The following is a 26,638-nucleotide window of genomic DNA, read 5'->3' as shown; positions in this document are numbered from 1 at the left end:
TTTGAAGCTCTGAAGTTTCTCCTCTTTAGCAATGAAAGTCCTACATGGCATCTCTTCCAATAGAAAGCTGTTTTGTTTATCGCAAAAATCTGTTTCTTAGTGCAGCCACCTTTATTAATTATCTGAGCTAGACCTTCTGAATAACTTGCTGAAGCTTCTACATCAGTACTTGCTGCTTTACCTTATTTATGTACTTATTTATGTTATTAAAAAGGCTTCTTTCTTTAAACCTCATGAACCAACCTCTGCTATCTTCAAATATTTCTTCAGCAGTATCCTCACCTCTCTCTGCCTATATAGGAACTGAAGAGAGTTAAGGTCATGCTGTGGACTAGGACTTGGCTTGGAGGAATGCTGTAGCTAATCTGATCTTCTATTGAGACTATTATAACTTTCTCCATATCGGCAGTAAGGCTCTTTCACTTTCTTTACCATGTCTGTGTTCACTGGAGTAGCGCTTTTCACTTCCTTCAAGAACTTTTCCTTTGTATTAACAGCTTGGTTAACTCATTCAAGAGGCTTTCAACATGTCTTCCTCACTAAGTTTAATTATTTCTAGCCTTTGATTTAAAGTGAGAGAAATGTGACTCTTCCTTTCACTTGAAGATATAGAGGCAGTTGTAGGGTTATTAACTGGCCTAATTTCAATATTGTCTTCAATACTGTTTGTCTCAGGGGTTAGGGAGGCCAGAGGAGAGGGAGAGAGATGGGGGAATGGCCAGTTGGTGGTGCTGTCAGAACATACACCATATTTATGAATTGTTTGCCATCTGATATGGGTATGGTTCAAGGTGCCCCAAAACAATTACAATAATAACAAAGATCACTGTTCACAACTCACCATGACAAATATGATAATAATGAAAACATCTGAAATACTACAAGAGTTACCAAACTGTGACAGAAAGACAGAAAGTGAACAAATGCTGCTGAAAAAAACTGTGCTGACAGACTTGCATGATGCAGGGTTCCCGTGAAAGACAGAGTATCTACCAAACGCAATAAAAACAACATATGCCTGTATATGTGTAAGTATGTGTATGCACTATCACTTGATCTTCATAATATCTCTTCTGAGCATACATTATTAAAATTCTATAGATAAGTAAACGGGTACTTGAAAGTATACTTAGAAAGGTCACAAGGCTTTTAATTGTGAAGCTGAGACTCACACCTACGTCTGTATAATTCTTACTTTAGGACTTTCTAGGCAAATGGAACGGCATATAAAAAGGTACCCCAAAAATGTATAGAATCATGAATTCACATAATGTGTTTAGGGTACAGCAAGTTTTTCAGCATAATTGAGAAGAAAAAAGCTCAAAAGAAATATGGAAATTACAGAGGTCCCAATCAACTAACTGTAACAAATTTTTTAAAATGACATGGGAATAGCATAATTACCTGACCTATATACATGAATGAATGGTGATTCCATTAAGTGGAAAAAAAATATATGAAGAGTACAGACCTGAAGCAGTAATAGGAGAGACAGGTTATGTTACAAACATGTAGACTTTATGGTACATATGGAGCCAGCTAGATCAGAAAGACCAACCTGGAGCTCTAAAGAAGGGCATGAGTAAAGGTATGACGAACCTAGAGCCTTTTACACAAAATGAAGTAAGAAAAAAATTAATTAAAAATTATTTTTAAATTTTTATGTATTAAAATTAAGTTTTAAAAAGTAAGTATTTTTTTAAGTAAGTATTTTTAATCAATCATATATTAATACATATATATGCAATCTAGAAAAATGATGAACCTTTTACAGGGAAGAAATGGAGATGCAGACATATAAAACAGACTTGTAGACACAGGAGGGGAAGGAAAGGGTAGGATGAACTGAGAAATATATAAATATATACACTGACATATATACATCAGTTCACTTAAGTCGCTCAGTCGTGTCCGACTCTTTGCGACCCCATGAATCGCAGCACGCCAGGCCTCCCTGTCCATCACTAACTCCCAGAGTTCACCTAGACTCACGTCCTTCGAATCAGTGATGCCATCCAGCCATCTCATCCTCTGTCGTCCCCTTCTCCTCCTGCCCCCAATCCCTCCCAGCATCAGAGTCTTTTCCAATGAGTCAACTCTTCGCATGAGGTGGTCAAAGTCCTAGAGTTTCAGCTTTAGCATCATTCCTTCCAAAGAAATCCCAGGGCTGATCTCCTTCAGAGTGGACTGGTTGGATCTCCTTGCAGTCCAAGGGACTCTCAAGAGTCTTCTCCAACACCATAGTTCAAAAGCATCAATTCTTTGGCGCTCAGCCTTCTTCACAGTCCAGCTCTCACATCCATACATGACCACAGGAAAAACCATAGCCTTGACATATATACATGGTCCTATGTAAAACAGACAGCCAGCAGGAAGCTGCTATATAACACAGGGAGTCCAGCCTGGTGCTCTGTGATGACCTAGAAGGGCAGGATGGAGTCAGGGGCGCTCAAAATGGAGGGGATATATATTATATATATAATATATATATATATATAATTATATATATATATATATAATTATGACTGCTGGGGATGTTGTATGGCAGAAATCAACACAACACTGTAAAGCAGCTATCCTCCAACCTAAAAAAAAAAAATTTAATTTAAAACAAAAGAGTAAAGGCACAAACTTGGATGTGCTGTCTGCTAAGTAAGGAGGCAAAAATATACAATGGAGAAAACACAATCTCTTTAACAAGTGGTACTGGGAAAGCTGGTCAACCACCTGTAAAAGAATGAAACTAGAACACTTTCTAACACCATCACAAAAATGAACTCAAAATGGATTAAAGATCTAAATGTAAGACCAGAAACTATAAAACTCTTAGAGGAAAACAAAGGCAGAACACTCTCTGATATAAAGTACACCAAGATCCTCTATGATCCACCTCCCAGAGTAATGGAAATAAAAACAAAAATTTAAAAATGGGATTTAATTAAACTTAAAAGCTTTTGCACAACGAAGGAAACTATAAGCAAGCTGAAAAGGCAGACTTCAGAACGGGAGAAAATAATAGCAAACAAAGCAACTGACAAAGAATTAAACTACAAAATATACAAGCAACTCATGCAGCTCAATACCAGAAAAATAAACGACCCAATTTAAAAATGTGCCAAAGAACTAAAGAGACATTTGTCCAAAGAAGACATACAGATGGCTAACAAACACATGAAAAGATGCTCAACATCACTCACTATCAGAGAAATGCAACTCAAAACCACAATGAGGTACCCATCTCATGCCGGTCAGAATGGCTGCCATCACAAAGTTTACAAACAATAAATGCTGGAGAAGGTGAATGCTGTTGGTGTGAATGCAAACTAGTACAGCCACTATGGAGAACAGTGTGGAGATTCCTTAAAAAACTGGAAATAGAACTGCCATACGACCCAGCAATCCCACTGCTGGGCATATACACCAAGGAAACCAGAACTGAAAAGACACATGTACCCCAATGGTCACTGCAGCACTGTTTACAACAGCTAGGACACAGAAGCAACCTAGATGTCCATCGGCAATGAATAGATAAGGAAGTTGTGGTTCATATACACAATGGAATATTACTCAGCTATAAGAAAGAATGCATTTGAGTCAGTTCTAATGAGGTGGATGAAACTGGAGCCTATCATACAGAGTGAAGTAAGCCAGAAAGAGAAACACCAACACAGTGTATTAAGGCATATATATGGAGTTTAGAAAGACAGTAACGATGACCCTATATGCAAGACAGCAAAAGAGACACAGATGTAAAGAACAGACTTTTGGACTCTGTGGGAGAAGGCGAGGGTGGGACAATATGAGAGAATAGCATTGAAAGATGTATATTACCATATGTAAAATAGATGACCAGTGCAAATTCGATGCATGAAGCAGGGCACCCAAAGCTGGTGCTCTGGGACAACCCAGAGGGATGGAGTGAGGAGAGAGGTGGGAAGAGGGTTCAGGATGGTGGGATACATGTATACCCATGGCTGATTCATGTCGATGTATGACAAAAACCACCACAATATTGTAATTAGCCTCCAATTAAATAAATTTTTTAAAAATTTTAATTTAAAACAAAAGAGTAAAAGCACAAACTTGGATTTCTGTATGCCAAGTAACTTCAGTAGTATTCAACTCTTTGCAACCCTATGGACCATAGCCCACCAGGCTCCTCTGTCATGGGATTCTCCAGGCAAGAATACTGGAATGGGTTGCCATGCCCTTCAACAGGGGATCTTCCCAACCCAGGGAACAAAGCCACGTCTCTTATGTCTCCTGCACTGGCAGGTGGGCTCTTTACCACTAGCACCACCTGGGAAGTTCCCATTTAAAAGGTTCCATCAAATTGTTGTTCCTACAAAACAACAATTTTTAAGAGGAAGGGAGAAAGAAAATAATAAAGTGAAGAACCCAAAAGGAAAGTTTAGAGAAGTAGGACAGAACCAGGGTTACATGGCACAATAACCATCGACCTTAAAGGGAATTATTAACAGAAAAATGGCACAGATAAAACAAAACAGTAATTAATAGAAAAAGGTCACTTTCAGATTTGGGAAGAATTGAGGTGGGCTGAAAACGCTGAATGAGGAAAACTCAGTGGAGAAAAAGATATTTAAACCAGGCCTTGAACGTAGGATGTGATTTGAACATGCAGAGATGAAGAAGAATATTTCAGCTGGAAAGCAAAACTAGAACACAGAACTGAAGCAAGAATATACTGGGAAAATGTGCCGAAAAGAGCAAGTAATTTCCATTTTACTGAATCATTGGTATGTCAAGGGTAACACTGAGTGAAAAGTCAGCAGAGTCAGGTAACAGTGGACCTTGAAAGTCAGACAAAAGAACTTAGGGGTTCTGAATGCCACTATATAAAAACTTCTGGAAATCCTGTATAAGATGAATTATAAGACAAAGGGGCCACTTAAGATAATATTTATAACAGTTCATATGAAATGCTGTATAAATTCAGGCTATTGTGACAGAAGTGAAAACAACAACGGGGCTGATGCATAAAACAGAGGAACTTAGCCAACAGCACTTAGCGATGCAGCTCTGTTCAGGTTTTGATAAAGTTAAGTAACTGGATTAACCAACAGGCAATGTCATTTCAAGACAAAGCTAAAATAAACAGCATTTGTCATACCAGAAACAGATTACTCCATTAAAAAAAAAAGTCCAACTTAGCTGACATAGTAGTATTTATAGCACTCATGATGAATATTAGAAATTCCCTTTATTACAGTAAGTCACTTATAAATCTCTAAAATTTTCACTTACTATGAAGAAAGTGAGTTTGTGGCATCTTCTTATAAAAATATATTTGAACATAAAGCTTTTATAGTTCTAAAACATTTATTAATTTTAATGTACACTTTACATGGTCTTAAATAGAAAGGTTCATATTACTTACTAAATCTGTAAATATATCAGTATATGTTATGAGCTTATGAAATATGGCTTCAATTAGCCTTTAGGAAAACTAATAGCATATCTTTGAAATTCAATTTCCTGTAAATCTTGGCAGGTAAGTAAAACATAATTATAAAATTAAAAATCTAAAAACAAAAGGCTGAAATTTCTCTAAATTATACACGCAGCAACTATATATTAACCTATAAAAATATACATATAAATTTCAACAGACAAATGATAAAAGTTTATAGTATGGACTCCGTCATGTCAGATTTGTTTTAATCCACAAAGAAGTCTTGGCCAATAATTTCAATAAGCAAAACAATGAAGACCTTTTCTAAACCAAATTTGACCAGTTAAACTTCTGTATTTCTGTCTAAAAACACTGCCCTTCTATGAAAACTTTAAAATCCAATTGCCCCAAGAAGACTGATTCAGACTCAGAAACCTAAGAGAATAAAGCAAATAAAGCAAAAATCACAATCTATCCCTCAGCCCAGCTGTTTAACATTTTATGAGCTACATAAAAAACTTATACAAATGGTACAACAGAAACATGAAAATGTGAATCACTTTCCAGAAGTAAAAAATTCATAGATTCATATCCATCTCCTCCAGAGAAAGAACACACTATTTATTTTCATTGTATGTGCGTGTTAGTCACTCAGTTGTGTCCAACTCTTTGTGATCCCACGACTGTAGCTCGCCAGGCTCCTCTGTCCATAGGATTCTCCAGGCAAGAATATTAGAGTGGATTGCCATTCCCTTCTCCAGAGGATCTTCCCAACCCATAGATTGAACCCAGGTCTCCTGCACTGCAGGCAGATTCTTTACCATTTGATTTACAAGGAGTTACCAGCTATTTTCATTATACACTTGGTAAAAACGATTGTATATTTAGTTCACTTTAAACATAAGAAAACCTAGGAAACATACATCTCTTTGGTTTACACCCAAATAATCCAAAATGACATCAGGTTTCAACTCTGAACAGTACTTTCTTGACCAATAACAATACCTTCTCTTTCTAAAGAAATGTAACTCAAAAATTTTAAGAATCATATATATATATATATGTATATATCATGTATATATATATGTATATATAAAATATTCAGTTAATAAAAACATACCAAATGTTCTTAAATAATCAAGGGATATAAACTATGATTTATACAGTATATGGGTCTAAGAAAAAGTCAATACCAGCACATTTGACATTATCATATTTAATTAGGCCACAGTAAATATATTACAATGATGATACAGGACTCTGAAATATATTAAATATACAATTATATACTCTAATTGCTAGAATCTAGCAAACAAAAATCCATTTGCCTAATTTTTCATGTCAATTTTTTTTTTTTTTAATTTCAGGGAAATTAGCAAAGACCAGGCATCAAGTAGAATACATGGGTAAAGAATTCATCAAAAAAGTCCTAGAACTAACCACTGTTTCCAAAATTATGGGAAAGTAGGTATCTGGCTAACAGACCCATTTCTATTTCAATTAAATGTATAGAATAATATAAAAAAAGTAGAAAAGAAAAGTCAACCTGAGGATCTGGCTAAAAGTAAGAAATACTCAGGTAAAAGATAAGTACGTAACAGAGATTAGTAACTTTTTGCCTTGAAGACATTTGCCGAACTTTGTAAAGCTCAGTTTTGGTTTTTATAACCTCAGAAACACAAGGGACAAAGAAAGAAGTTCAGGACTCACTCAAGGACCCTCCCCCATACATCTGACTCCCAAAGGAATATATTCTCAAAGTCAAAATAAACTAAAAGTATTGTACCCATCCTAGAACAAAACAAAGAAAACAGCCTGTATCAAACAATGCAATGGAAGGAAGGGAAGAGAAGGGAAGGGAGAAAAAAAGAAAGAGCAAAAGGGAAGATAAAGGAAAAGGAGAAGGGAAGCAGAAAGGAAAGCTGCAGGAGGGGGTGTTGCAGAGGGTGGGGTGGATGTTGCAGAGGATAGGAGGAGAAGAAGGAAGGAAGAGAAGGAGGGAGGGAGTGCGGAGGGAGAAAAGAAAGTAAGAAAGAAAGTTGAAAATTACAAACAATGGATAGGTTATGTATCAGCTTTGACAATGATGAAGAAAAGCATAGTGAAATAGAAGATACATCTATAATTAATTCTCAGATAGCATGTCACAGAGCAAACTTCATCAAATTACAAAAAAAAAATATATATATATATATATATATATATATATATAAGGCTACTTTCTTTAGGAATAAAGCAATCAAAAAATAGTAACAGTAACTAGAAAAAAAAATCCATGCTTAGAAATTAAGAAGCACTGTTAAAATAACTCAAGAAATAATTCAGACTCCAAATTAGAAAATATATATAATTAGAGGATTTAAAATAAAAAAAACAGCAAGAAAAAGCTAAAGTAATAATCAATGGGAAAATTATATCCTTGAATCCTTATATTTGAAAAGGTTAAAATTAACAAGATAGGCATCAAATTTTTAAAATTAGGAAGAAATACAAAAATAAGCCCAACAAAACAGAGGAAAGAGAAGAGCAATCATGAAAGGGATTTTAATAAATTTAAGAATGTTGACACTACCAAAACTTAGTATCTTTAGAAATGTTCTCTCAGTGTCCCCTTCTCTACTGCAAAGCTTTCAGGTCTTTCAGATAAGTCTGTCTCCCTGAACATAAGAGGCCCTTTTTTGGGGGGGCCTGTTGATGTTGACCCCTATTTGGCCTGAGACAGTGGTCTGATATCCTTCCCAGAGAGTGTTCACTTCACTCTCTGATCCTGCTATCCCGATATCCTGTATCTACCCTTAAAAACGATTTCCTAGTTATAATTAAATAATGAAATGTAACTGTTTGTTTAATTTTTGTGTACCTTACAAGGTTGAAAGACTCATGAAGGTATATATCCTCTATGTCAAGAGTTTAGCTAAGTGACTCCACAGTCTAGCTGCCTCCAAATTCACTTGTTTGGCGAAGTGGCCTGCGGGGACAATAAACTGCCATAGTCTTCTTGGGCAAGCACACGCCCTATGTTAACAGCCCACACACAGGTCACAAGCAAATTTAAAGTTATTAGTATGACTTCCCCTAAAACCCTTGTGATCAGCAGCCCCCCATGTCTCCCAAGACATTCTGCACCTCCTTGATAAGACCCCTGGAGAGGATCCTATAGCCTGCTCTTCAGGTTTAAACTGAGCAATCCAAATTTAGCCCGGAAACCCCTAAGACCTCTACCCAGGGACACAAATAAAGGCATATGCCCTGAGTTCTTCCATACTCTATCTCTACACTCTAGCTTGGTTTCTCAAGTGGCCCCATAGGCATGCCATGTACTTCCTCCAGGACCTATGAGCAATAAATTTATTCATTTCAACTTCTCCTGTAGTCTGCTGTGGGACTAAACTCACAATAAGGCAGCCTGTGCTCCACTTGACAAATGTTAGGTAACAAATCCATAGCATTTCATCGTGGCTATTTTGTGTTGTTCTCCCTGTACTTGATATACAATAAATACTTACTGTATGGGGGTGGGGGTGGGGGAACAAACAAAAGAAGGTAGAAAGTAGAAGTTCTATGCCCTGACTCCAAACAGGATTGTAATCAAATGAGAATCTAACCTATCTTTAAAAATTTAGAAATGAAATTCTTAAATTTCATTACATATTTCATAAAAACAAAGTATTAGTGTTCAGATCATAAGACCAAAGAGTAAATTACTAGAGAATGTTCCTTAAGGAATCTAATAGATTGATAAAATCCATAAATGTCTGTTCACTCTTAAATGAGCAATTCTATCAGCAAAGTTTTCCTTTTGTTTTACTTGCTGTATATTCCTAAGTGTCAAGAGAATGATTGAAGACAATAACAGTTTTATTTAGATGGCTAAAGCATTACATAATAACAAACTGCAAGAAATATTTTATTACGATATTGTGACAGTTCTGTGATATCTGCCAAAATAAATTTAAAAATTTCTATCCAAATGCTAAGTCACCTTTTACCCACTTTCCTTCATTATGACCTTTAACTTGACAAATAAAAAATAATCACAACCTTCATGTCAGGCAGACAAACTTTTTAAAGGAATAAGATTAGGTAAAAACATCACTAAAAGGTATTCCTAAAAAGATAATCCTGTGAAAGAGCTGCACTCAATATGCCAGCAAATTTGGAAAACTCAGCAGTGGCCACAGGACTGGAAATGGTCAGTTTCATTCCAATCCCAAAGAAAGGTAATGCCAAAGAATGCTCAAACTACTGCAAAATTGCACTCATCTCACATGCTAGCAAAGTAATGCTCCAAATTCTCCAAGCCAGGATTCAACAGTACGTGAACCGTGAACTTCCAGATGTTCAAGCTGGGTTTAGAAAAGGCAGAGGAACCATAGATCAAATTGCCAACAGCCGCTGGATCATTGAAAAAGCAAGAGAGTTCCAGAAAAACATGAACTTCTGCTTTATTGACTATACCAAAGCCTTTGACTGTGTGGATCACAACATACTGTGGAAAATTCTTAAAGAGACAGGAATACCAGAACACCTGACCTGCCTCCTGAGCAATCTGTATGCAAGTCAAGAAGCAATCATTAGAACTGGACATGGAACAACAGACTGGTTCCAAACCGTGAAAGGAGTGTGTCAAGGTTATATATTGTCACCTTGCTTATTTAACTTATATGCAGAGTACATCATGAGAAACTCTGGGCTGGAAGAAGCACAAGCCGGAATCAAGATTGCCGGGAGAAACATCAATAATCTCAGATATGCAGATGACACTACCCTTATGGCAGAAAGTGAGGAACTAAATGGCCTCTTGATGAAAGTGAAAGAGGAGAGTGAAAAAGTTGGCTTAAAGCTCAACATTCAGAAAACTAGGATCATGGCACCTGGTCCCACCACTTCATGGGAAATAGATGGGGAAACAGTGGAAACAGTGTCAGACTTTATTTTGGGGGGCTCCAAAATCACTGTACATGGTGACTGCATCCATGAAATTAAAAGATGCTTGCTCCTTGGAAGAAAAGTTATTACCAACCTAGACACTTATTAAAAATCAGAGACATTACTTTGCCAACAAGGGTTCAGCTAGTCAAAGCTATGGTTTTTCCAGTAGTCATGTATGGATATGAGAGTTGGACTATAAAGAAAGCTGAGCGCCGAAGAATTGATGTTTTTGAACTGTGGTATTGGAGAAGACTCTTGAGAGTCCCTTGAACTGCAAGGAGATCCAACCAGTCCATCTTAAAGGAAATCAGTCCTGAATATTCATTGTAAGGACTGATGCTGAAGCTGAAACTCCAATACTTTGGCAACCTCATGCAAAGAAATGACTCATTTGAAGAGACCCTGATGCTGGGAGGGATTGAAGGCAGAAGGAGAAGGGAACAACAGAGGATGAGATGGTTGGATGGCATCACTAATTCGATGGACATGAATCTGAGTAAACTCCGGAAGTTGGTGATGGACAGGGAGGCCTGGCGTGCTGCAGTCCATGGGGCTGCAAGGAGTCGGCTAGGACTGAGTGACTGAAGTGAACTGAACTGAAGATTATACTCAAAATCCTTTAAGTTAGGCTTCAGCACTATGTGAAGTGAGAACTTCAGATGCACAAACTGGGTTTAGAAAAGGCAGAGAAACCAGAGATCAAAGTGACAACAAAATTTGTTGGATCACAGAGAAAGCAAGGGAATTCCAGGAAAACATCTATATCTGCTTTACTGACTATGTGAAAGTCTTTGACTGTGTGGATCACAACGAACTGGAAAATTCTTAGAGATAGGAATACCAGACCACCTTACCTGTCTCCTGAAAAACCTGTTTGTGGGTCAAAAAGCAACAGTTAAAACCTTACATGGAAAAACTGACTAGTTCAAAACTGGGAAAAGAGTACAGCAAGACTATATATTGTCACTCAGTTTATTTAATGTATAGGCAGAGTACATCATGAAAAATGTCAGGCTGGATGACTCACAAGCTGGGATCAAGATTGCCAGGAGAAATATCAACAACCCCAGATATGCAGATAATACTACTCTAAGGGCAAGCGAAGAGGAACTGAAGAGCCTTTTGATGAGGGTGGGAAAAAAAAAAGTGAAAAAGCTGGCTTAAAACTCAACATTCAAAAAACGAAGATCATGGTATCCAATTCCATCACTTCATGGCAAATAGAAGGGGAAAAAGTGAAAGCACTGACAGATTTTCTTTTCCTGGGCTCCAAAATCACTGTGAATAGTGAGTGCAGCCATGAAATTAAAAGATGCTTGTTCCTTGGAAGGAAAGCTATGACAAACCTAGACAGTGTATTAAAAAGCAAAGACATCACTTTGCCAACAACATATAGTCAAAAGATATGGTTTTTCCAGTAATCATATAGGGATGTGACAGTTGGACTGTAGAGAAAGCTAAGTGCCAAAGAATTTATGCCTTCAAATTGTGGTGCTGGAGGAGATTTGAGAATCCCTTGGACTGCCAGGAGATCAAACAAGTCAATCCTGATAGAAAGCAACTCTGAATATTCATTGGAAGAACTGTTGCTGAAGTTAAGACTCCAATACTCTGGCCACCTAGTGCGAAGAGCTAACTCACTGGAAAAGACCCTGATACTAAGAAAGATTGAGGGCAAAAGGGAAAGAGGGTGGCAGAGGATGAGATGGTTAGATAGCATCACCAACTCAATGGACATGAATCTAAGCAAACTTAGGGAGACAGTCAAGGACAGGGAAACCTGGCATGCTGCAGTCTGTGGGGTTGCAAAGATCAGACATGACTTAGAAACTGAACAGCAACAACAATAATTCAGGAATCCACAAAGATTAAAAAAAAAAAAAAAAACCCAAACATTTCTAAACTTTAAAATCAAATTCCACATAGAGCCAAGATTTACTTATGAGTATTCACTGGGGCCCATACCTCTGGGTGCCACTTAAAAGTGGTGAGAGATTTAAGAGTGGGAATAAAAACTCCTGAAATCATCCCAGAAAGACATGATGGGACCTTTTACTGGGGCAGTATCTAGGAAAATGGGCTTCCCCAGTGGCTCAGTGGTAAAGAATCTGCCTGCAAATGCAGGAAACCCAGGTTCAATCCCTAGGTCAAGAAGAGACCCTGGAGAAGGGCATGCCAACCCCTTCCAGCATTCTTGCCTGGAGAATCCCATGGACAGATGAGCCTTTTGGGCTACAGTCTACAGGGTCACAAAGAGTCAGATACAACTCAAGCGACTTCACACACAACTAGGGAAGTAGAGAGAAGTGAAAAGATACCCAAATTTAATTAAACATAGAACCTACAGTATTTGATGATGGGTGGGTTGCAGATCATAAAATCACAGGGAGGGAACAGGAATAGAGCAAGATCAGAAGATTCAAAAATCTCAAGAAATCATGGTACTCCTCAAAGAGGATCCCCAGAAATGCAGCATCTATAGAACAGCACAGAGGGTTGGAGACTCTATTTGAGAAGATCAAATACCCAACCTTCAAAAACAGGAAGAAGTACTTGAAAATGCAACCTGAGTGAGCACAAAGAACACACTGAAGCAACAGTGTTCATGAGAAGACATCAGTCCAAAGACATCACGTCAGGTGTGAGCAGGCACAGCAGCAGAACCTCTGGCTGTGCTGGTCCAATCATCCTGTCAAGTGCCACGATTCCATGGGCCCCTCAAACTTCAGTTTGGCCACTTGAATTTTCCCACAGTAGAAGATTTTATTGTTTTCAGCTTGAGGTAGGCCTTAGAATCTAAAACAAGAATCCTAGGGGGAAAGGCATAGAAGGGATGAGAGACACAGGCAGTTCTGTTACCTTCACGTCTGGTCTTTGCCTCTGACCTTCCTCCAGAGAATTTAAGCCAGAAGTATTTCCTAGTCTTATATTACCCCATTCATCCACCATTCCTTTTTATCTGAAATCTACTCCCCACTCCCTACCCCACGCTGTCCTGAGTAAGTAAAAAGATGATGTCTTCAGCCCTTTGGCAGATTCAGACATGGGGCCCACTATGAACCGGTCTCAAGCCTAGCTCTCTGGCCAAAACACAGAACCCTCAACTTCGTGAAGAACAAGAATTCCAGGACTCCAAATGGAGGCTGACACTGTAGACTTCAGATTTTAGCACTAGGCTCTGAATTACAGAACAGTTTATCAATTGAGACTTCTGACTGATCCCTTAAAGACACTGTGAAAATAGTGCCTATGTTTAGGATATTCTTTCCTGTTTTTATGTACAATGGTAGTTTGCTAACTTTCCAGGTGTATGGTTGTCTGTCAAATAAATATATCCCCAAATATTAAGCTTTCTCCTTGTGATTGACATTTGGGTTGTCTCTTGTTCTTGTTTAGTCACTAAGTCATGTCTGACTCTTTGAGACCCCATGGACTCTAGCCCACCAGGCTCCAATATTCATAGAATTTCCCATGCAAGAATACCAGGGTAGGTTCCATCTCCTTGTCCAGAGATGTACCCAAATCAGGGATCCAACCTGTGACTTCTGCACTGCAGGGGAATTTTAGTGACTGTAATTACAGACTTAGGATTCCAAAGAAAACTGGCTTTGCTGTTGTTTAGTCGCTAAGTTGTATCTGATTCTTTGTGACCCCATGCACTGTAGTCCACCAGGGTCCACTTTTCATGGAATTTTCCAGGCAAAAATAATTTAAGTTATTATAAACAGTGTTGCAATAAACATTATTTGACACATTAAAAAATACAGTGTAACAAGTGAAGAGTATTTCAACCTACCATGCTACTTTGCTCATAGACAGCTAAAGATTTTTAATTTCATTTATTTTTGGCTGCACTGTGTCTTTGTTGCTGCATGCAGGCTTTCTCTAGCTGTGGTGCAAGAGCTTCTCATTGTGGTGGCTTCTCTTATTGGAGAGCACAGGATCTAGAGTACACGGGCTCAGTAGTTGCGGCGCACAGGTTTAGCTGCCCTGAGGCATGAGGAATCTTCCCAGACCAGGGATCAAACCCACGTCCCTGCATTGGCAGGCAGATTCTTAGCCACTGAACCACTAGGGAAGACTGCCAGCTAAAGATTTTATTTTCAACATACTCATTAAGGGAAAGGGAATGGCTTCCCACTCCAGTATTCTTGTCAGGAGAATTCCAGGACAGAGGAGCCTGGTGGGCTATACATCCATGGGGTTGAGAGCAAAACCACTCTTTGGGCTTCCCAAGAGGCTCAGATGGTAAAGAATCCACCTGTAGTGCAGGAGACCTGGGTTTGATCTCTGGGTCAGGAAGCTCCCTGGGAGAAAGCAATGGGTACCCATTCCAGTATTCTTGCCTGGAGAATCCCATGGATAGAGGAGACTGGCAGGCTACAGTCCATGGGGTGGCAAAGAGTTGGAGACAACTGAGCGACTAAGCACATACTCATAAAATGACCACGAGTGTGACCAACATTTTCTTATATATGGCTACATAAATATAAAATTTGACATTATTTAGAGTAAGAGAATGTTTGCCTTCTGCTCATACTAGTAAAATTAATAAATTAAATATGTTAATTTTAATTAATATTCCATTCAGACACATGAACAATATAATATTATCAGCTAAATTAAAACAGCTTCAGCGAAAATACATACAAGAAAATTCACTCCAGGGCTATTTGTAACAGAAAAAACTGACAGTAAAATAACTGGTTACGTCTATAATGGCACATCCATGCAGAAGTGTGTTATGCAACTACTAACAGGAATTTGGAAGATCGGCAAGTACTCCTGTGGCAAAATCTCCTGGTGTGGGAAAAAAGCAGGCGGTGTTAGCATGTACATACAGTACGTACAGTATGCCATGCCTATCTCAGGAGAGGAGGAGGATACATTCACATTTTATATGCCTGGCAGATACCTGGAGGCTTTCAACAGAAAGTGTAAATAAGTCATCTCAAGGGAGTGGAACTAGAGGACTAGCAAAAAAGAAGAAATGCTCACTGTATATGTTTAATATTATTTCCCTTTTATTTCACGCATTTTGTACCACATATGTGTATGTCTCCCTGTCACAAACAATAAAAAGTTTACTTTCTGAGTCAATTAGTGTAATGTAGAAGGAGACCTATAAGGAAATGTACATATTTGTATAAGAACATTTGACAAGGACTTCTAGTGTTACTGAGCCAGACAGAGCCTAAGTTTTGGTTGCTATTGCTGTTGGCTAATTCAGCATTGTCATTAAGAGTCAGAACACTACCTTTATCTTACAGAGAAAAGAGTCACTGCCAAGCCTTCATCATTTTTAATAATGTGGAAAAAATTTCTACAAAGCTCTATTACAAACATTTTTACATGTATTCTATAATATTCTAAATCAAACCATTATTTTTTCTTCTTTTTCTTCATTTTTTTTAAATTGGAGGTAATTGCTTTATACACAGCATATTAAAAAGCAGAGACATTACTTTGCCAACAAAGATCCATTTAGTCAAGGCTATGATTTTTCCAGTAGTCATGTATGGATATGAGAGTTGGACTATAAAGAAAGCTGAGTGCCAAAGAATTGAGGCTTTTGAACTGTGGTGATGGAGAAGACTCTTGAGAGTTCCTTGAACTTCAAGAAGATCCAACCAGTCCATCCTAAAAGAAATCAGTTTGAGTAAACTCTGGGAGTTGGTGATGGACAGGGAGGCCTGGAATGCTGCAGTCCATGGGGTCGCAAAGAGTCAGACACAACTGAGCGACTGAACTGAACTGCTTCGCAATATTGTGATGGTTTCTGCCATTCATCAATATGAATCAGCCATTGGTATACATATGTCCCCTCCCACTAGAACCTTCCTCCCACCCCATTCCAACCTTCCAGGTTATGACAGAGCACCACACTGAGCTCCCTGCATGTCATACAGCAAATATGCACTGGCTAATTCTACAGATGGTAGGTATATGTTTCAATGTGACATTCATTCGTTCTGACCTTTCCATACTCCACTGTGTCCACAAATCTGTTCTCTGTGTTTATGTCTTTACTGCTGCCCTGCAAAAATTAGTACTATTTTTTAGATTCCACATATGTGTGTTAATATACAATATTTGTTCTTCATTTTCTGATTTACTTCACTCTAGAGTGAAAAGTTGGCTTAAAGCTCAACATTCAGAAAACGAAGATCATGGCATCTGGTCCCATCACTTCATGGGAAATAGATGGAGAAACAGTGGAAACAGTGTCAGACTTTATTTTGGGGGGCTCCAAAATCACTGCTGATGGTGACTGCAGCCATGAAATTAAAAGACGCTTACTCCTTGGAAGGAAAGTTATGACCAACCTAGATAGCATATTCAAAAGCAGAGACATTACTTTGCCAACAAAGGTCTGTCTAGTCAAGGCTATGGTTTTTCCAGTGGTCATGCATGGATGTGAGAGTTGGACTGTGAAGAAAGCTGAGCACCGAAGAATTGATGCTTTTGAAGTGTGGTGTTGGAGAAGACTCTTGAGAGTTCCTTGGACTGTAAGGAGATCCAACCAGTCCATTCTAAAGGAGATCAGTCCCGAATGTTCTTTGGAAGGACTGATATTAAAGCTCAAACTCCAATACTTTGGACACCTCATGCGAAGAGTTGACTCATTGGAAAAGACTCTGATGCTGGGAGGGATTGTGGGCAAGAGGAGAAGGGGAGGACAGAGGATGAGATGGCTGGATGGCATCACCGACTCGATGGACATGAGTTTGGGTGAACTCCAGGAGTTGATGATGGACAGGTAGGCCTGGCATGCTGCAATGCATGGGGTCGCAAAGAGTTGGACACGACTGAGCGACTGAACTGAACTGAACTGATATAACACACTAGAGGTTCATTTACCTCATTGGAACTGATTAAAATTTGTTTTTTTACGGCTGAATAATATTCCACTGTATATATGCACCACAACGTCTTTATCCTTTCATCTGCCAATGGACATCTAGATTGCTTCCATGTCCTGGCTATTGTAAATAGTGTTGCAATGAACACCAGCGTACACGTGTCTTTCAGAATTGTGGTTTTCTCAGGGTACTGCTGTCCATGGGGTCACAAAGAGTCGGACACGACTGAGTAACTGAACTGAACTGAACAGGGTATATGCCCAGTAGTGGGACTGCCACATCACATTGCTAGTTTTTTTAAGAAATCTCCATACTGCTCTCTATAGTGGTTATATCAATTTACATTCCCATCAACTGTACAAGAGGATTTCCGCCCCCTGCCACACACCATTTTCTCCACATTCACACCAGCATTTATTGTTTAGATTTTTTGATGATGGAGAATCTGACCAGAGGTGACACCTCATTGTAGTTTTGATTTGTTTTTCTCTAATAATAAGCAATTTTGAGCATTTTTTCATGTGTTTATTAACCACCTGCATAGCTTCTTTGGAGAAATGTCTGTTGACATCTTCTGCCCATTTTTTGATTAGGTTGTTTGTTTTTCTAATGTTGAGCTGTATGAGCTGCTTTTATATTTTGGCCATTAATCCTCTCTCAGTTGCTTCATTTGCAATTAATTTCTCCCATTCTGAGAGTTGTCTTTTCATCTTCCTTACAGTTTCCTTTGCTGAAACCACTGTCTTTTTAATAAGCAAGCTCAGAATCAGATAAAAGAGATACAGACTGTACCATAAAATACCAGAAAATAAATCAGTTTAAACAATAACTGATAATAATTAAAATACATAGAAAAGTTTCTCTTCAGTATTATAATTCTTTATAGTGACATATGTGTTCTAGATTTACAGCTATGTTTTCAGATTAAGTGTAATGAGATCAGCACTGTGTCAATGGGACCATGCAGTTAAAATGAGGTATCATGATTCACCTACTGGAAGCTACTCATATCACAGACACTATAATCAGAAAAAAATTAGAAATAAACGTGGAGCTCAAACTCTGGAAGAACATTTAGATATCATCTAGTCCTTCAATTTATAGATTAAGTAAGTGAGTTTCAGAGAAGTTACACAGTTAGCTAAATGTAAAAAACCAGACTCCTCATTCAGTGTCAGAGATAATGGATTCTAAACCACATTACAAACCTAATCTTCAAGGTCCTAATAAATATCACTATTATATTCTTATTATATGCATTAATGAAGACAAAAGTTGTACAAATTACTGAAAATCCACATAAGGCCTAATATATGTACAGGAATAATTCATACCTCTATAGAAGCTAATCATTTTAGTCCTCATTAATTAAGTTGACTTCAGAAAAAATAAAGGTGAGTTAAAAGTCTAGGGAGGTAAGAAAAAAATACAAGAGCAAAAAGAAGCTAACTGGCAACCTTCCATTCAAACACCCAGTGTAACAATATTACAAAATTACTACACTACAATTGAAATCCAGTCGATGTCCTGGCAAAAAATATCCAATTTGGATATAAAGTAGAAGCAATGGAAAGTTCTCAAACATCACCAATACTGCCTATTATAATACAGTAGGTGAACATGTAATAAGTCATCTTCAAATTTTACCTCAAAGATAGATCAGACCAATAAATTCAGTTAATATTTACTATCCCTGTGTGTAAACCACAGATTAATCTGAAAGAAAATATCACAACTTTTTATCAAACAAAAAATGTGTGGACTCAGGTTCTGAGTTCTTATAGATGCGTAACACAGATTCTACTGGAAAAACAGGGTTAGCAAGGAGAGTAATGGGATATTAATAAAAGAACCGATTTGTTGTCCTAGGTTTTCCTGGCCAGGAGAATGGAGAATGGAAAAACTGAACCATGAAATCAAAAAGGCATCTGTCTTCCAGGTTTCTTTCTGCCAATGTCTTGAGAAAAATGTTTGAACTTTCCTGTTGGCTTTGTATGCAAATAGCTCCAGATGCAAAGTGAACCACATCTAAGTTATTCGGTTCAACATCTGCTGGTCCAACTCCCATTATTCCTTCTAAAGAGTCAGCTTATGAAAGAGAGTTTAGTTGCTTCCTATATACACTGTTTTGAAGGAGCTAATTTGGATTAAAGTATCTATCTGGACCATGTGCTTTTACCTTTGATGGTCAATGCATTCTAATGTGGTCTGTGTAGCACTGCAAGGAACTTGGAAACATATTGGAAAGAACAGTATTCAAGGTTTTGCCTTGGACCTCACCTTCTAGGCAATTTGCATTTATACGGTTAAGAGTAAAAAAGTGCAGTCATTTGCCTCTGAAACAGCACCACCCACATTGAATACAACGGCATCGTGATGATACTTTCTGACCTAATATACTTTTCATGCAACCTCTATCATAGATTTGAAGCTAAAGTTATTTATAAAAGCACTTGCCAGTACTAACATTACATTTCACAGAACATCTCGTCCTTTGAGATGACTCGTTTCATATGGTATCACTGAAAGTGGCATAAGCTGGTCCATGGCACATGGCACTTTGTGTCAGATATACACTATATTTTCAAACGTGATAAATGAGTATATTAGTGAATGAATGAACAAACAAGTTAAATAATTTAAATAAACATCATGGATTCTGTAACTTTGAGTCTGCTGAATTCAGAAAGCATCATCAAAAATATACAAAAGCCAAACTAAGACTAACAGTCTAATGTTTTTAGAGTTCGCAAGGTCAAGTAAAGATAAAATCCTTCCTTCAAAAGAGTATGGTAGGAAAGGTAATCTGCAATGAAGGTAAAAGTGGAGTATATGTCTACACGTGTGTGTGTGTGTGTGTGTGTGTGTGTATACATTTGCATTTGTATAAAGGAACACAAACATATATATATCAAAAGCTAGACATTCATTTCGAAGATAGACATTCATTTCAAAAAGTTACTTTACTAAAAAGCAGAGTATTACCAGTCTTCTAAAAACTTACAAAAGACAGTTAATTGCTCAAAAATGATTTTGAAAAAATAGATTCCTCAGCCAAAAATTTGTTTTTCTAAAAAGTATAGTTCTTAAAAGAAGCCAATTCAAAAACTTACTGATATCATATGATATGCAAAATCTGGAATGACTTTTCTTTGGGAAAACATTAGAAAAATAATATTTTTAAAAGGAGGTAAAAGCACTGGATACTATTATTATTGCTTCTATACTCCTACTATCTTGAACTAAAATTTAGCCTAACTGATGCTGTCCTCTACTGTTACCTGCCAACACACTGTAGGACCAGGGGAGAAAATTAGAATAGAAAAATACCTAAATAGCTGTTCACTTTCTGAGAATCTGTGGCTACTCTTGTTAATCATTATCCCCAGGTTATTTGTCTAAATGGGGAATGACCAGGAAAGTTAGCCGAGCTCCAGACGAAACAACTTGTTAACCATCCTTGAATAATTATCTAAGATTTCCAGGTGTTTTTTTCTAGATTACTATAATTTTTAAGGAAAACTTAAGTTTGCCTTCCTTTAACTTGCAATTGACAGGCGATTTAAATAGTCTCAAAGAATTAAAATAATCAAAAAGAGTTACTTGAAAGTAAATCTGCTCTACTCATTATCAAGAAACAATTACCAAGCACTGTTCATTAGCAAGGCACAATGCTATACTAGGTAATTAGGATTCAAAAAAACTTAAAACATAGTCCCTGCCCTCCAAGGCTTAGACTAAAGTAGACATGCAGAGATGAATGTCATATTGAAAAACTGGTATTTTTAAAAGTATTAGTACACCAATGTCCAAGGCAGCATTATTTACAATAGCCAAAGGAAGCAATTAAGTGTCCATGGACAAATGAACACATAAACAAAATGTAGTCGGTACATACACTGGAATATTATTTAGGCTTAGAAAGGCAGGAAATTCTGATGCATGCTACTGCATGGATGAAACTTGAGAATGTATCATGCTAAAGTAACATAAACTGGTCACAAAAAGGAAAATACTAGATGATTCTATTTATATGAGATATCCAGAGTAGTCAAATCCATAGAAATAGAAAGTAGAATGGGAGTTGACAGAGGCTGAGGGGAGGGGAAATTGGGTAGTTATTGTTTAATGGCTAAAGAGTTTCAGTTTTACAAATGAAAAAGTTCTAGAGATAGTTGCACAACAATATAAATATAACTAAAAATACTGAATTGGACACAAAACTGATTAATATGGTGGAGAAAGGGATAAATTGGGAAATTGGGATTGATATATATGTACTACTATATATAAAATAGGTGAGTAATAAGAACCTACTGTATACCATAGGAAACTCTATTCATTACTCTGCAATGATTTATATGGGAACAGAATCTAAAAAAGAGTGGATATATCAATATGTATATGTATAATTGATCTGCTTTGCTATACAGCAGAAACTAACACAACACTGTAGATCAAATATATTCCAATAAATCATTAATTCAGTTCAGTTCAGCCACTCAGTCGTGTCTGACTCTTTGCGACCCCATGGACTGCAGCATGCCAGGCCTCCCTGTCCATCACCAACTCCTGGAGTTTACTCGAACTCATGTCCATTGAGTCGGTGATGCCATCCAACCATCTCATCCTCTGTCATCCCCTTCTCCTCCTGCCTTCAATCTTTCCCAGCATCAGAGTCTTTTCAAATGAGTCAGTTCTTTTTTAAAATTGTGGTTAAATACATATAATGAAAAATATTCCATTTTTATTATTTATAAATTTTAAAAGGCACAGGTATATGACAAGGGCCAAGGAAATGAGACAGAAAAAACATGATACAGTAGCTCAGACCAAGAAGCAATTATGAGAAATGGAACAAATTCAGTGAGAACTGTACTTTTTTTTTACAAGAAAAATAAGAAGTAAGCAGACAGGGGATGAGGGCAGGTATGACAACCAGAAGCAATGGCAAACAGTAGCAGACATCATCTAGAAACATAATGTAGAGCACAGTTTGATTCATAGGCTTCAAACAACAGCCAGGGAGACAAGCTAGAGTGTAAGGCTATGAAGGAGAGAGGAAAATGCTTGAGGCAATTCTTCTCACTGAATAACAGTATAACACTAGTCGTTCGGTCATGTCTGACTTTTTGTGACCCCATGGACTGTAGCCCGCCAGGCTCTTCTGTCCATGGGATTCTCTAGGCATACTGGAGTGGGTTGCCATTTCCTCCTCCAGGGGACCTTTGCAACTGTACATAAATGAGACTTCATTAATGTGCATTAGAGGATACCCCAGGTTAACCTGTTACAGAAAACTCTCTTGAGTCTTTAAATTTTATACCAATTCTCACTGAATAACTTTTACTGAAATGAGGCAATATTCATCACAGTTTTACTAAAAGTAAAGGCAAGAAGAAAAAAGGAAATTCATAATTTCATATTCATTCACATCCTACATTCTCCAACTCCTATGATTAAGGAAGTGCATAGAACTGCTGCTGCTGCTGCTAAGTCACTTCAGTCGTGTCTGACTCTGTGCGACCCCATAGATGGCAGCCCACCAGGCTCCCCTGTCCCTGGGATTCTCCAGGCAAGAACACTGGAGTGGGTTGCCATTTCCTTTTCCAATGCATGAAAGTGAAAAGTGAAAGTGAAGCCGCTCAGTGGTGTCTGACCCTCAGCGACCCCATGGACTGCAGTCTTCCAGGCTCCTCTGTCCATGGGATTTTCCAGGCAAGAGTACTGGAGTGGGGTGCCATTGCCTTCTTCAGTGCATAGAGATATATCACTAATTAGCTGCCTCAGCATAAGGAGGGATGGGCCTAGAGATAATAATCTGTGTGAAGAAGCAACATGTGCATTTCATTTACTCTGCAATTTTTAAATTTTATTATCAGCACTGCACATAATCCAGTATTTTAAAAGATCCCACTAAGTAAATGATGCTAATATTACAGAAAAATGCATGTCCCTAGGTACCTCCTTTGATTGACAGTATTGAAGGCTAAAACAGATAGTCTCAGAGGCAAATTATCCCAGTTGCTATAAGGAAATCATCCTCTAACTGACCGCCAGCCCTATAGCAGACTAATCACTAGGCACACTAGGCCAACTCACTCACTATTTACAAAACCATTTGAAATGTTCTATGTCTGATATTTGTGTTGCACTATTCCATACTCTCCTTATTTCTCAAGTCTCTTTTTTTCCTCCTGTTCCCTAACTATGGGCATCTAAATTTCTCTACTTAACTCCATTCTTTCTATATGCGGCTTCCCACTCTGATCTCCTACAACTTCAACTGTCATATCAGCGGGAAAACTCCCAAATCAAGACCTCCAGTCCATCTTTATCCTGAACTCTAGGTACTTTAAATAAACATGTCTAAGACAAATTAATTAAGGCCTCGTACTGTCCCAAACCAACTCTTTTAAATTCTCTATTTCTTTCATGGTAATACTATCCTTTTTAGAACCAAGTCTTGTAACCTTAAAAATCAACTCTGACTCCTCCTTCACCCAAACATGCAATCAGTCAGACAGACAGTCCTGCTGATGCTTTTCTCAAAAGACAGAGTTCCTGACAATATGCTGAAACAAGAACCTGAAAGTCTAGATTTCATGCCTAAAAATATTTATCTGTATCAGACTCCAAAACTTTCATAAGCTATCATTTCATTATCTGAACAATGGGAAGAATGCAGCTGCCCTACCTAATTCACAATAAACAAATACATAATGGCATGCTGAAAATCCTCAACCATTATGTAAATATATTATCTAGTCTTCCTACCCGCCTCCTGCTCTCACCCTAGTCAAGGCATTTATTCAGTTACTTATTCATTCATTCACTCATTTTTTTCTTTAATTATAGGACCAAGTACAATCCAGGTACTATGTTCAGCATTTAAAACATAACAACAGAACAAACAGATGTAGCCTTACATAACTTACAGTCTAACATGAAAGTCAGAAAACAGGTACATGTAGATGGGAGAAGGTTCTCTGGGAAAACTTCCCAGAAAAAGAAAGAATAAAGTAAGAAACAATACATAAAACATACATGAGTCTATATGGCAAGGATGTGGGGGAGAGCAGCAGTAGGAAAAAGATGAGCAATTTGAGGCAAAGGAAACAATACTTATACCCCTCAAACAAGAATGAGCATCCCAACAGTGCCATTCTCTTTTCCACATTTACACCTTTATTCCATGCATTTTTCTCCCTTCAAAATCTGTCTCCATTCTTATCTCTGCCTATTGAGATTAAATTCATCCTTCAAAGCCCAGATAGACGATATATAACCAGTTTCAAGGACCATACTTGACTCATTTGAGGCATGAAGTAACATTTGCTAAAGGAATGGACAACAAAATCATCATTCTTCCCAAATCACAAATCTGCTTCATGTTACATATATACACATGCTTGCCTTGTCTTTCCTTGAAGTAAAGGACATGTCTGCATAGTGTCTCATACATAAAAGGTACTCAGAAATATTTGTAAAATGAATAATTCTAATAATCTGAGACAGACCTGTTAAAGAATATTTTCATCTTTGACTCCTGACTTTACAATAATTTGGCAGAAAAAAAGAAAACACAAAATAATATTTAGACATGAATTATATTAATACTGAACATTAGGTCTTCCACAAAATACTTCTCAATAATGGAATTTATTTTTGTATTTCATTTCTTAGATGGCTTAATTCTTAATATTTTTGAATGATTTTCCTATAGAAATACTTCTAAATTTAAATACTGTGGGGGATGACAAATAATCTTTAGAATATTAAGAAGTCTATAATTAATGAACACTCTAAAAAAATTACTTGGCATCTCACCTTTCTAAAACTAAAACAAATTTGGAAATTCAAATTGCACTTTAATTTCATTTTAATGCTGATGGTATCATTTTTGGAATCATGCCTCAAGCCACCATTTCAGAATTTGTTATGCAATTCACAATTAGTTATGCAAAAAACTAGGTTAAATTTGGGTCATTCCATTTATCAGATCAAAGAAGGCAAAGTGCAAAGGTAGAAAGGTGCTTTCAAAAGAAAGACAAAAGTACTGAATAAGAAAAAACATTCGAAGTTACTCTATACTACCTGCAGGAAAAGCAGCCCAAGGAATGGCAGGAGATGTAGTTTGGGTTTCCCCATTTCCACCATCAAAAATCTCTGCTGCCTGTAAAACGAAGGCAAAATTATTTTAGAAAATCTGAAAAGTAGAAATGTTATTTAAGCAATTAAGCCTCCCAATTCTACAAGCGTAATTCTCTGTAATACACTGCTGCTGCTGCTGCTGCTGCTGCTGAGTCGCTTCAGTAGTGTCCGACTCTGTGCGACCCCATAGAGGGCAGCCCACCAGGGATTCTCCAGGCAAGAACACTGGAGTGGGTCGCCATTGCCTTCTCTGCTGTAATACACTACACATTTTCAAATTTCCTCTGAATACTAAATTGTTTTTCAGTCTTCAGTGCTACCACCTCCAACCACTAGTCACTGCCCCCAGTGCTTGTGCTCTGTCCTTGAGTAAAATTTTCCTTCTTACTCAGATATATTTCCTGTCAATGAAATTTTATTTTACATATCCTCACAGTTTCATTTCTGAACCTGCAATATTTACCAATGTATATAAGAAAAATACATTATTTTTCTTCAAAAATAGACACTAAATCTTGTTATTTAATTATCACAAGATCAAAAAGAGATTAAAGAAACAAGATTTACCCATAGCTTTAATAATATGCCAGGCTTCCCTTGTGGCTCAGCTGGTAAAGAATTCGCCTGCAATGCGGGAGACCTGGGTTGGATCTCTGGGTTGGGAAGATCCCCTGGAGAAGGGAAAGGCTACCCACTCCAGTATTCTGGCCTGGAGAATTCCCTGTATAGTCCATGGGGTCACAAAGAGTCAGACACGACTGAGCATCTTTCACTTTCACTTTAATAATATACCAGCTGGACTTACCAGCATTCAACATTTAGAAAATTCCTAAACCTGACATTTAAATTAAACCCTCATTTTAAATAGTTTTAAACTATGAGACAGCCAATTACTGAATTTTGAGTTTGTGGGTAAGAGTGCAGAGTTTTCTCTCTCTTAAGTGTTCAGGTCACAGGAAAATTGCTATTGGAAAAAAAGGGCCAGAATTTCAACTTGGATTCTGCATTGAGTTGTCAGCCAAAAAGACAGTCAATTGGGCAATTGACAAGTCAATTGAGGGAATCTGCCACAGGAGTTAAGTGATGTTGAAGTGAGAGAAGCTACTCTCTACAAACTATGAAAACTGTGCTAAGTCACTTCAGTCATGTCCGACTCTGTGATCCAATGGACTGTAGCCTGCTAGGCTCCTCTGTCCGTGGGATTCTCCAGGCAAAACTACTAGAGTGAGTTGCCATGCCCTTCTCAAGGCAATCTTTCCAACCCAGGGATCGAACC

General features: G+C 37.7%; 1 protein-coding gene across 5 annotated transcripts in view; it reads right to left on the bottom strand.

Annotated features, from left to right (window-relative positions):
• The window catches only part of CCDC91 (coiled-coil domain containing 91), a 395,228-nt gene that overhangs the window by 275,249 nt on the left and 93,341 nt on the right, over nt 1-26,638 (bottom strand). For all 5 annotated transcript variants that reach the window (XM_027541619.1, XM_027541623.1, XM_027541622.1 and 2 more), the window contains exon 3: nt 25,306-25,384. In XM_027541619.1, the coding sequence (XP_027397420.1) occupies nt 25,306-25,384 (79 nt within the window). The remainder of the gene's footprint in view (nt 1-25,305; nt 25,385-26,638) is intronic.

This window comes from Bos indicus x Bos taurus, chromosome 5 (assembly GCF_003369695.1).
Source record: "Bos indicus x Bos taurus breed Angus x Brahman F1 hybrid chromosome 5, Bos_hybrid_MaternalHap_v2.0, whole genome shotgun sequence".
NCBI lineage: Eukaryota > Metazoa > Chordata > Mammalia > Artiodactyla > Bovidae > Bos > Bos indicus x Bos taurus.
This window is presented reverse-complemented; position numbering and strand designations above follow the sequence as displayed.